At 41.0% G+C, this 13,106-nt stretch overlaps 1 protein-coding gene across 1 annotated transcript in view; it reads right to left on the bottom strand.

The window, feature by feature from the left end:
• RGS5 (regulator of G protein signaling 5) overlaps positions 1 to 10,949 on the bottom strand; it is a 43,505-nt gene extending 32,556 nt beyond the window's left edge. The window contains exon 1 of the mRNA XM_032463843.1: positions 10,708 to 10,949. Within this exon, the coding sequence (XP_032319734.1) occupies positions 10,708 to 10,751 (44 nt within the window). The 5' untranslated portion in view covers positions 10,752 to 10,949. The remainder of the gene's footprint in view (positions 1 to 10,707) is intronic.
• Positions 10,950 to 13,106: the final 2,157 nt, after the last annotated feature.

Genomic DNA, 13,106 nt, shown 5'->3' with positions numbered 1-13,106 from the left:
AATGATGAAGTATTTGCATATAACCTACACACATCGTCCTGTATACTTTAAACCACCTCTAGATTACTTATACTACCTAATATAGTGTATATGCTATGTAAAGAGTTGTAAATACAATGTATATTGTATGGAAATAATTGCTAGCACGCAGCAAATCCAAGTTTTACTTTTTGGAGCTTTCTGAATTTTTTTTTTTTTGGAATACTTTAGATCCATGGTTGGTTGACTATGAAGATGCATAACCCCCAGCTACGGAAGGCCAACTATGTACATAGTTTAATTGGAAGATGAAAAAATTCTGAGAGCTCAAGGGATGAAGCGCTAGCTTCTCCTTGAGGGAGAAAAGAGAAAGCTTTTCAGAAGGGTTGATATTTGGGGCTGGAATTTGGCTGAAATCCTGTGCGGTAGAGGCACAAAAGGTATTGGTTTGAATCCCAAAGCAGGTGCTGTCTTCCTGTTTTCTCTCAGTGCCCCAGGGATCCTTCCCAAAGTTTAATATGGAAGTTCCCATCTTCCTAATATGTTTTCAAAAATTCCAAAGAGGCTTTCAAGGTCCATGCAGAGGTCACAGGGTCATAATCCTAGAAAATCCTTGCCAGTATTCTTAGAACATTCCCTCATTTTTCTCCCAACAAGCAATGAATTCTGACCTGTGGCCCTTACATCAAGACTTGGTCTACAGGGATTCACTGAATTGTGTGGCTATTGGGATAGGAGTTACAAAGCTAGAATTCTGCGCTCAGGGTAGGGACAGGGTCCAAGAACCAAGCAGATGGTCGCCTGGCTGCTTGCTGCAAGAATGATGCAAAGCAGCAGTCTTTGAGCTGAGCTCTCTCCTCTAGACTGAAGGCACAGCAATCTTAGACAAATGCAAATGTAATTTTATGTATTACGGATGCAAGTCACAGCCGATAGGAGACCATCAGCTATGAAACACAATAAGAGATAAAAAGACCTGAGAACTTGGGGAAGCAAGGCCAGAGAGAGTGCTAGGGACATCCCACAGAAAAAAGAAGGGAAGAACAATGTCTTCTATGGGAAAAGTATCTCGTTAAACTCTTGAGACGTAGCCAGCAACCTGAGAAATTTTCACTTACGATGATAAGAAGGATGGTCTGCAAGGCATAGAAACAGGCACAGAAGGAAAGGGGGGGCTGGGTCACATGGCAGAAGTTAACAATTCCCACATCTTCCTTGGTGGTAGGTCCAAGATGTCCATGTCCTAGTTCCTGGGACAGGCGGCTGTGTTGTCCTGTGTGGCAAAGAGGATTCTGCAGGTGTGATAAAGTTAAGGATCTTTAGCTGTAAAGATTATTCTGGATTATCTGTGGGGGCCCAATATCATCACAGGGATCCTTGTAAGAAAAAAGCAAAAGGGCCAGAGTCTGAAAGCAATGTGCCAGTGGAAGCACAGCGGGAAATTCTGGAAGGTGCTACACTGCTGACTTTGAAGATCAAGGATGGGGCCATGAGCTAAGGGATTCAGGAGGCTTCCAGACATTAGGCTTCTTCCCTAGACCCTGCAGGAGGAACCCCAGCAATCCGAGGATCCATTTTAGACTTCTGCTGTCCAGAGCTATATGAGAATAAATGTGCATTGTTTTAAGTCACTAGGCTTCAGGCAGTTGTTATAGCGGCAAAAAGAAACAAATACATCCTCTCTTAGCTTCTGTTTTTCAGACTTGGTTCACTATAGAAAATAAACTTAACAGCAGTTGGACTGTTTTCTCATCCCCATTCTACTTTTCTATTTTCAGTTAACAGTTAATCTTAATTCTTTTCACCTTTACGGAATGGTCTGTATTTCAACATTTAGTTTTCTGAATTCCCCGCCTGGACCAGCTATTTTTTTTTTTTCTAATCTTGCTCCTTTTCTTCTAGCCTCCCAAACTCAAATCAGACAAGTGTCCTATGGGAGAGCTACCTAGAGTTACTCCCTGGAGCCTTGCATGCAGCAGATAAGTTGTTTTTGTTTTTTTTTAATAAAATTAATTTAGCAACAATAAAACTTTTGGGAAAGTCAAGATAATGGGTTTTGACTTGACATCGTCTAAGAATTCCTAAAGGAGGTGGTCTTAACTCAGAAAAATTAATCCATCACCTACTCCTAAAAAGAGTATCACCTCCAGGCAAACAAATTATGTCAATAGTCCATTTATTCTATCAACCCCCAGGCTCAGAGGAGTTATCTGTGATACCCTTGCTCTCCTGCTTCCTGTCATCCAGTTGACTCATTTGCTTTCTATTCTCCTTTGCAGTGGGCTGTTCCATTTGAATCCTATCCCCATACCTCCTGTTTAGCTTTTCAGGGAGAAGACAGTTTTGGAAGCTTTCCAGTTCCTTGTTCTGGCTCCATTCTGAGACTTGGCTGCAAGGTCTCCCAACATGAAGATAACTAAGAAAAATCACCCACTTAGAGAAAGCACTCAGTCCCCAGCTAATTAAATGCTTTACTCAATACATATAATGCATAACCCTATTTAGTGTTCATAATAATCCTGAGGGAGGTATAAATGCTACCCCCATCTTGCAGATGAGAAAACTGAGTCACAGAGAATTTATTTAATCTGCCCCAAATTACCCAGTAAATGACAATTTCAAACCTAATGTCACTTCAGCTCCTAGGCTTTTAATAACTATGCAAAATCACCTATTTCATGCTGTTCAGATAATGTAATTGGCAGCTGTGTGCATCTGGTAATTAGAAATTCTTAACAAATCATTGTTTTCTTAAAGACTACAGTTTGTTTCCTAATCAAAACCTTCTGAAAGATGGTGTCTATGGAAGAAGAAATATTTTAACAGTGAAGATGCACAAAATTCATAAGTTAAAGTTCGTCAGATAAAATAAAATGAAGGTGATATGTAAATTGAGAGACCTTGAATTAGCTTCAGCTCTAAGCAGCTGTGTGATCTTGGACAAGTCACCAAGGAAGTCTGGACTTGTTTTGTCAGCTGCAAGAGAAGAAATTGTCCCGTGGCTCTGATCCTATTCTCAGTCTGTGATTTTAAACTGGCCATATGAGAGAAGAGGGAAAAAAAATGACATCCCATCTCAAGGGGCAGAAGCTATGAATTTGAGTCACTAGACTTTCATTGTGCATCTGTATGTGATCAAAATTGAGCTGGGCACTCAATTCCACACCACCACAATGGTCAATTGTGTATGTGATTCTTGTCTTTTTCATGCTCTTAAGCTGATGTCCATTTAATAAAATATGTTCCATAAGCAACTAAAGAAAGTCACATATCCCTTTCCCTTGGTTGCAGTCCAGCCATCTGCACTCACATTTCAGCCTAATTGCAAGCATCAGGGCCTTGTCTGAGCCAGGAAGCGAGACAAGAATAGGTTAAGCTATTCTTAGAAGATCTGGAAGATAAAAGAAGGCAATTTGAAAAAAAAAAAAATTAAGGCTTTTTGAACTGTCAAATTAGAATTTTGAAAAAAATCTCAACTGACAAAAAGTTTTTTTTTCTTCACTGTTGCTAGCTAAAGGAGAAAGTGTAAAATTCAAACCATGAAGAGAGAAAAAAAAAATCCTCATTGATCTATATTCATCTTTATGAAAGAAAAATTGCTTCCTCCTAGCAGGCTCAGACACTTGCAATCTGTCAGCAAGGATCTCTGATTTTAACAAACAATCCGTCTTTTTTCCAAGTCATTAAAAAATATCATGTGCACGTGTGTGTGCACATGTGCAGGTGCATGCATGTGTGTGTTCAAGTGACACACATGTTTTGGACTTGGGGGATTCAGAAACAGAATCCAGGACTCTGGAAGCTTGTCATCCAGAAAACACCAGACCCTCAGAGAGTGGGCGGGCTCTTCTGGGAAAGTCTTCAGTGTGACCTGCACTGTTGACCTTGTCCCAAAGTGCACTGGTCATTCGGTCCCGTGGTCCTGTTGACCCAGGTATCTCTCGTAAACTATTACTTGAAATAAGTAACAAAAAATACAACAAACAACTTTTTAATGAAACATCTCAATTCTTTCTAAACTTCCTATATCCCCACAGACAAGTCCTTCATCAAGAAATAGATGGTCTACACACACACACATACACAAATGTCAAAAAGTAGTAGCTTGACAAAAACAGCTCCGCACACTTCTCTACCAGTCATGAGCAGTACACAGTAGAGCACCTCACACTTTCCACGTATTTTCACTTCATGCTTCATCTTTTCCTCTGATTCTACTATGATAGTTCTAACATCTCTCTAGAATGTATAGTTTAAGGATCTGAGTGATAGTTTTTTTCTAGATGGCCTAGATATTGTTTTGAGAAGTGTCTGGGAAAGCAGTTGGGAAAAAAGAAACAAAAACATGTAGAATATAGAATAATGGTCTTAGCCTTGAGACAGGAAGGGGGCAGGGCACAGCCATTCAAGGAATGCTCCACAATTAACATCAAAATGGTGGAAGATTCAACTCCCAGCAGGCCTTGAGGCTCAAGATGATGGGAGATTTAACTTCTAGTAGGCCTTGAGCTTCATTTTACACCCTTTGTAATACATTAACATGGTGAATAACGCACCCGCAGGCGCCATGGCAGTCCCAAGGCTAGCCACAAAAGGTCAAAGAGTGGGAAATGGCCAACTTCCTGGGAACCCCAGCCCCCTCCCCAGGCTACTTAGACTGGTCTTTTCATTTATTTGCATATGAAGCTACCAAAGCCCATGAAGGTGGGCAACACTGCCCCTCATGGCCTCTCTCTCTCTCTCCCCCTTCGGAGAGGGCCCGCACGCTGCCTATGGAGTGTGTACCTACTTTTACTCTAACCTGAGCACCCAACCCCCTCACCTCATGGCCTTTCTCTTGCCTTTTGATGTATCTCTCTAAATAAATCTACCTTTACTCAGCTGTGGCTCGCTCTTGGATTCTTTCCTGCATGAAGCCAAGGACCCACACTTGGCGGGGCACGTCCCAGGGGCTCAACCAAAGCCTGGGACACGGCCATCCTCAAGTCCCACATCTGTTTTTCTTGCATCAGTCTCCCTTACTATTCATAAAGCCAACGTAATTTTAGGTACCTACTGTCCAAAAGCATTCAAAGACTGTGTAACCTAATCCTTTCAACCCTGAAATATTTCCTTTTTGAAGGAGAAAAAATATCAGGCCAAGCTACTTTGTCTTGACATAGTAACTGAATAGAATGCTTTGCAAAGGAATACCCCAGTCTGGACTTTCCAGGACCTCTGTGGTCCAGGTGAGTAAGCCTGAAGTCAGTGTGCATTAGCTGTGTTGGGGATGCATGCATTATATGATTAGGCTGATCACACCTACAGATTTACCAGGAAAGACCCAATTTCTAATGCCTGGTCTAGAGGCAAGTTCTACATCCTCATCCTAGTTGGAAATCGCCATTGCTGTGCGTATATGTGTGTGACACGGATTCATGCAGTCAGAGGCAGTCTTCATGTGACTTCATGAGTGGTCAGCACTCCAGGATCTACTCAGCTGGCAGATAAAAACTGGTTAATTATGTGAAGTCCTAGAAACTTCGATTCACTCTTATTCCAGCCCCAAGGATGAAAATTCTTTTCATTGTTAAGTCAAAGGATGGGCAGCATTCAGAAGGGCGTGCATGGGCCACCGTGAGAAACATGTGACAAAGTGGTGAAGGCGGTCTAGGTCACCACACCCCCAAGGTCAGTCGTGTCTGTGTTCCCGCATCACCTTTCCTTCCTGCCCTCAAGGAACTTATGCCCCTGAGATAAGAGAGAACTAAATTAACAAAACAAACAAACAAAAAAGAATAGAGAAAGGCAATAGTTAGAAGACAAAAAGTAATTCATTACAGGAACTGTGGCAGTAAACTGCATGAGAAATAGCTGAAGCCACACAATTTCATGAGGTTTACCAATAGCTAAAGGCTATCATTAGAAGCAAAAAGAGACTCACCTCTTTAACAAAGTTTTCCTGATGAACCTATAGAGGTGCTGGAGGTTCTCCACCTTTCTTCCTCTCCCAACCCCACTCTCACTCTCCCCCAGAAGGAATCCCTCTTTATTTAGCAACATACACTCTATCCCTTTGTAGCCTCATAAAAAAACTCAGCTATAGTCCTTCCCAATCCTTCTGGAACCAGAGAAAGCACCAGGTCAGCCTGGAAGCAGGTCTGTCTCCACTTGCTGTACATTTATTTGTGCATTCTTTTGACAAAACACTAATTAAGTGCCTACTACATGCCAAGTACAGATTGCCTTTATAGTATTGAATTATTTAGGCATAAGGGGGAAAATCTTTTTCATGAACAAATCTTTTCAATTTTTAGAGCCAGGAGTAGAGGGGCCCTGGACAAGTTCCAAGGAAACAATATCCGAGACATGCTGCACAGGTTAACTGTGATTGGAAATTCTAAGTTCCCTCCTCACCTGCTTGCATGGGAGAGATAATACGGATTGCACGAAGATGTCAGAACATCAACCAGACTCCCTGCACCATCTCATCTCCATGTCTTTGCACATGCAGACTTGCCCCTTGGCCTGGTATGCCTGCCTTCTGTCCCCTTTTCCTATTTAGACCCGACCCACTCTTTGGTCCATTCAGGCTTAGCTCATAAACCTTACGCGTCACCCTCTGTGACTTCTTGCACCGTCTTCCCTGACCACCAACAGCTCTGTGAGCCTCCAGCCCAGCTGCCCCCACTTCTGTGCTTCTTAATACGCGGTGCATTTATTCTTCCACAGCAAATCTCAACACAGAGGGCCACTTTCCTCTCATTTATTTCCCTACCTGAACTGAAATTTCCCTGAGAGTTCTTTCATCCTTATGCCTAAGACAAGTTTGGAGGTTTGAAAGGCAATCCAGAGAAACAATGGAAATTGTTTCATCAGCAAGAATTGAAACAAAGTTTTTCTTAGTGACACCTCTCCTCGTTTTGTTCCATAGTTTACTCACTTTCTTAAGATTACAGAGTTTCACTGAAATAGTTGCAGTTATGTCACAAGACTCCTATCAGCAGTAGCAAGCTTCAGATTCACACTTGTTCCAGAAAGCATGACTCCCAAACCCTCCCCTCCTGGAGGCTCTGCCACTGCCTCTTTAGGCCTCTTCAGTGATTCTGTGTCCATCCTGACTCATTTATCATTCATTTGAGTTCTTTGCTTCAGTCTTTAGTTCACTAGGTGCTTATCTTTTCTCTATAATTGGCCTAAGGATGTGCTCATGCCTTTGGGAGAAAGCTGTATTTACTTAATCCTGTGGACCCTGCAGCTTTGACCGGCTCTGTTTGGTGCTTCTGAGCGTTTAACAACCTTGGGGGATGAGTTGATTAGTGGCCCTGGTTATTAGGTGCCTTTCTACCCTAAATTGTCCACACTTAGACCCATATACATTAGAGAAGATGGGGGAAAGTTGAATGTTTAGCAAAATAATCATAAATAACAAAACACCACCTTCCCCATTTATTCTGTAGCTCCTGAAACTCCCAGTGTTGCCACACATTTGAGATGGCCCAAAGCCCCTGAGTGAACCATGGATTAAACACATTCCACCCCCGGCAGCCTTCATAATGTTAAACAGAAATCAGATGTATGTTGGACACCTATAGAAGTAAAGCGTTTGTGACACTTGACCAACAGCTCAGGGAAAAATCTTTGTCAGGAATTGCCTTCATTCCTCCTTTACTCCACTTTTTAGTTTAGTAGAGACTGTAAACTTGGTGTCAGGACTAGTTGATGGACAAAGATAATCATCATCACACTGGTTGCTTTACATAGCAGTGACAATTTTCAGGGAATCGTAATAATAACATGTTTTATTTCAGAATGCTTCCATCTTCTTCCAAAGAGCTATGTTATTTAGCTTAAAAATTGAACCTGCTCAGAGAAATTCAAGAAATTCAAAATAAAACACATTTTTAAGAGAAGCCTAAAATTCAAAGTTGAAAAATCACTGGCAAAGAGTAAGATTTTCAATTAATTCAACTCTTTCTCTTTCCACTGACTCTCTGAGATTCCCACCCACAGAGCATAGGTTTCAACATGCCAGAGGGTGAAAACTGTGGGGTGGTGGCCAGTTTAGTGTTTGGATTATTGGTCTCCTTAAAAATACATAAATACGTGAGGTCAACTTTGACTTGTAATGAGCAATAATCTTTAAAATCCAAATAAAGAAAGGAAAAAGAGTTTCTACAAGTACATCAAAGTTGACTCTGGCATAATGTTTCCTTAGACATTAAGAAAGAACTATTTTCTAAAGCTCCCTTTGTGTGAAGGTAAGTGTTGCTTTCTTGTAAGTCTGTATGAGAATTACAGAGTAGGTTGCTTCTGCTACAGCCATGATTTCAAGACAGGGTTGAATCCTTGATGATTTTTCATTAATTAATTCCCAAACTTTTAGAGAGAAATAAATTAGGAAAATTTTTAAGTTTAGGAAAGATGGTGTCTCTTGCTAGACACTGAAACCAAGTGTATTTCACTTGATTTAAACTATGTTATAATTAGAAAGGATGTTGAAGAATAACTAATCCAGCTTCCACTTCCCAAATACGAAAATAAAATCTCAGGAAAGTGAAATAACTGGCCCATGAACACAGATTAGGTAATGACAAAACTAAGTCTGCCCCTTACTCCTTAACTAGTTCATTTCCCATTATGAGTAGAGCCAAGGAAGGCAGATTTGGAAGGATGCATTCGAGTATCATTTTCCCCTTAGAATAGACACTATTAGGTTCTTTCCATGAGTGCGTGCTAACAGCTCCCCAGCTCCACTATTCCATTTCTCCAAAACAGTCATCTCAGCCAGCATTGTAATTGGAAATAGGACTCTATGTGCAACAGTGAAAAATCATGAATAACACAGTAATTGCAGGATTCTACCATATGTCAGTAAATTAAAGGGTTAAGGCAATAAGCTTGCTCTTTGGCCACTCTATAATATTCCTTGTGAACATCCTGGAGCAGAAGAATTTACTGTGCATTGAAAGATTTGTAAAGTGATTTAATATCAATGTTGGTAGAGAATCAGATCTAAAACAGTAATAGCAATCAGTGAAAGAAATGTTCCATCCATGCGTCTCAGCAGACATTATGCGTGTTTACAAGAACACACAGGACAATATTAGTAACAATGCCAAACTTTCAACAAACATTTATTAACCACGAAATGCCAAGCAGTAGGTCACAGGATCACAAAATGACTGATAGACTGATGTTACAATCATTCTAGACTCAATCGTTCAGCAATTAATGAGGTGAGGTTTATTCATTACATGAAAGTACATAATTTCAAACAATAAGGGGGCTAAAGGCATGCATCACAAGTGTTATAAAAATCAATCCTGCAATTCTCAGAGTTGCAAAAATGGAAGAAGAAAGAATTATGTATTATGTCATGTGCAAGGAAGTTCCTTTCGTCTCCCTATGTTCACTTCATTTCTCAGGCTTCCTTTGGAGGGAGGCACAGGCTGATAGCAATAAATCGTATTCAGCAAAGAAACCTGTCTTCCTCCCCAAGGTTAGTCCAGTGGCTAGTATCATCTGCCTGGTTACAATCTCACTTCTGTTACTTAAGTCCTGCTACTTTATTTTGCATGCATCTTGTAAAAATAATCTGTGCTTTTGACAGCAGGAAGTGAGAGCAGGCTTTATTTCCAGTATTGTCAGAGACAAATTCCTTTGCTATGATATCTCTTTAAAAATCTTTTTCAGATTATTTCTAGGGTCAAAGTCATCAAAACGAAAACCTGAGATTGTAAGAGACAGGAGGACAGATCTACTGAACAAAACAATCTTCTGAGGCAAACATCCCCCATGGCTTTAGGACTGAGGTTAGACTGTACAAAGATCACTTGAATTTCCTTTTAATAATGTTGGATCAAACAAAATTTATCAGAGTCATTCTTAAGAAATAGGAAGATGATAAATACCCCTACCTCTCTGCATCAGGTAGGGTTGTTGGGTTACATTTTCTAACAAGTCAGATATTTGTTCTTGTTCTGTTTACTTGGTCTAGATACTTAGGATTCCCTCCAGAATATTGTCTAGTCCAAGGACAGTCACAGAGCCTCAAAGGTGTTCCCCCGTGTCTGAGAAATAATGTTAGCTAATAAATAACCTCTATGTCTCAAGGGCTATCTTCTCTCCAACAATCCAGCTACTTCTGTCTGATGGGATTAAGATGCAAAGAACAATGAGAAATCCTCTCTGCCTCATTGCAAACCTGGGCTGTCCTCTTCTGCTCCATGGACATTAATAAAGGTTAACATTTATATAGTTCTAATATGTGCCAGACAGTGTTCTGGGCTTTTCATGTACAGTAATTCATTCAATCCTCATAACCAGCTAGTGAGGTAGATACTCTTAGTAGACCCGTTCTACAGATAAGGAAACTGAGATACAGAATAAATTGCCCCATACCACACAAAGAGTAATAATGGAGCCAGAATTCAAAACCCAGCAATTTGGTGGTGTTCTTAACCATACAGTTCTGACTCGGAACAAGCACCTATAAAATGGCATCTCTTCAGAGGAAATGATGCATTAAATGATGTATGGTATATCTCACATTGTATTCGTCTCCTAGCTCAGATCTTTCAAAACCTCTTTGTTGTTAGCAAAGGAGACAATCTCCAGTCTACCACTGAGCACCTGTTCACCCGTTTCACCACAAACTCCAGTGACCTTCTGTTGCCTCTGGGTATCCTCTCCTAAATGAAGATCCTCCATTCCTCCATCTGGTAAGCCAAAATAACTTTTTCTCACCTTTCCAGGCACGAGTGGGGCAAGGCTGCAAGTCCTTTGCACATTTTGGCAGGTGGCTTAGCTCCTCAGCTTTGAGCACAAATTCTTATCAGCAGAGCAAAGTCTCTGAAAACTTCAAAACTGTCTGGGACTGCCTTTTTCTCCGAGGATTATATAGAGGCTCCCTCCCAGCCCTCGGTCGCTCTGTGGGCCAATCCAGAGCCGCAGAGGAAGCTGCGGGCTGGAGAGCAGCAGCAGTCGTGTGGGAGGTGGAGGCTGGAATCTCTGCTCTGCTGCGGGCGCTGCTGCATCAGGCTCTCAAGTGTTCTTATCGGCCAGCGCACGGGTGGCTTATTCTGCCAGGGCAGGGGCAGGCATAAAGCAGGCACAGGCCATTCTTGTCTTAACTCATAATCTTGAGCCAGCCACAGCGAAACTGTGGGGTTTTGTTATGAAGCAGAGTGCCCTGGGCTGCTTCAGATCTGTCGAAGTCACAGACCATTAGCACTGCAAGGGCCCTTGCAGAGCAGGCAGCCTGACTTTGTTTTTCAGTGGAGGAAACAGATTTAGAGAAGTCCAGGGGACACATATGTGAGCCCTGCAATGTGCCAGGTGCTCAGCTGGACGCTAGGATTCAAAGAAGAAGCCACTCCCTGCTCTCAAGACCCCAAAACATCATATCAATATGATATAAAGGATTGATGGAAGCAAGCCCAGGATGCTGTGAGCCTTCAAGGGCCACAAGAAAAGCTTTTTTTTTTTTTTTTTTTTTTTTTTTTTTCCTTTTGGAGGAAATAACCCCTAAGCTGAGTGATGGAAGAAACAAAATACTTTCTATGATTCTATCCACTAGATTTGATCCACCCTCCAAGCTCCCCTAATTCTGTAAGTGGTCTTCAGGTTATTATTTATTTTAATGACTAGTTTAGGTAATTCTCTGGACCACCACCCCCATGAACCCAACCATCCTTGGCTAGGTTTGTCGTCCCTTCCCCTTCAACACTTTCCTTCCTCTTATCATTCAAGGATTATTTCCATCAAAATTTACCTTATTTGTGTTTCATCCAGTCAGGATCTAAGAGGCTGATAAATTAATATGTAAATGCAAATGCCTAAGGTGTAGGCAATGAGTCCAAGCTAAAAATAAGTACCATCACATAATCTGTAAGAAAGGTTCTCAACTTGGAATTAAAAATGATTCTCATTATGTTCCCTAATATCTGAAATTACTTGTTTTGAACTGTTTTAATGGTTGCTCAGGACCTGTAAAGTCAATATAGCATATTATGACCTGGTGCTTTAACGTAAATAGACCAGAATAGGCAAATACCCAATTATGTTGCATGAAGAAAGTTAAACAGTTTTCTGAAATTTTTGCTTTAATTATCCATATGTATGTGTGAACAAGGCCATTAGATAAATTGTATTTCTAATGGTAAGTCACAATCAAAAAGGTTTGAAAGCCATAGCTCTATAACACACATTTTTTTAAAATAAGGAGCTGTATTAGATTCACCTCTACCCCGAGCACATTGTAAACATCAGGCACATAGACATTTACAAATATTGCTTGAACTAAATGCAACTGTCCAAGTTCTGCCATTTACTGGCTACATAAACAGCAGCAAATCAATTAATCTGAGTGACAGAATACTCAGTATTCACAGAGATATGAACACTGTTGTTGACCATTGAGTCTCATAGTGGGAAAGTGTATAAAATTAGCAGAGGAGACTCCTTGGAGTAGGAGCCTAAATTACTGTATGAAACCCAAGGGGTCTTGAATACAGAATAATATGGAAAAAAATTAATGTGAGATATTGGAGAGTGATGCCTTGGCCATGTCTGAAGTGCAAAGCAGGTTTCTGACTGTCTCTGAAGAGTTTATGTGATGAGCAGACTCTTCAAAAATCAAAATTATCTCAGTCACGCTAAAAGATAGACTAGAACTCAAAATGCGAGAATTAAAAAAAGAAAAGAAAGAAAAAGCAAACTGCAATAGATATAAATACGAATCCAACGTATATTTGTTTAAAAAACTTCCTAAGTGTGGGATAACCAGAAAGCATATAAAAGAGGCTGCTCATTGTATTAAGCTTATACAGAGAAATCTACAGAGATTTGTAATAAAGAATTGGCTCACGTGATTACGGAGGCTGAGAAGTCACAAGATCTACAGTCAGCAAGCTGAAGACCCAGGAGAGCCAATGGCATGTGGTCCTAGTCCAGAGGCCTGAGAAGCGGAAGCAAAGGTGTAAGTCCCAGTCTGAGTTGAAGTCTCAGTCTGAAGGCAGGTGAAGACCCATGTCCCAGTGAAGACAGGCAGGAAGAAAGGATGCATTGTCCCTTCCTCTGCCTTTTTGTTCTATTCAGGCTTTCACCAATTGAATGAGGCTCACCCACGTTGGGGAGGGCAAACA

Source organism: Camelus ferus, chromosome 21 (genome assembly GCF_009834535.1).
Source record: "Camelus ferus isolate YT-003-E chromosome 21, BCGSAC_Cfer_1.0, whole genome shotgun sequence".
Lineage (NCBI taxonomy): Eukaryota > Metazoa > Chordata > Mammalia > Artiodactyla > Camelidae > Camelus > Camelus ferus.
The sequence above is the reverse complement of the archived record's forward strand: the minus strand, read 5'-3'. Positions and strand labels throughout refer to the sequence as shown.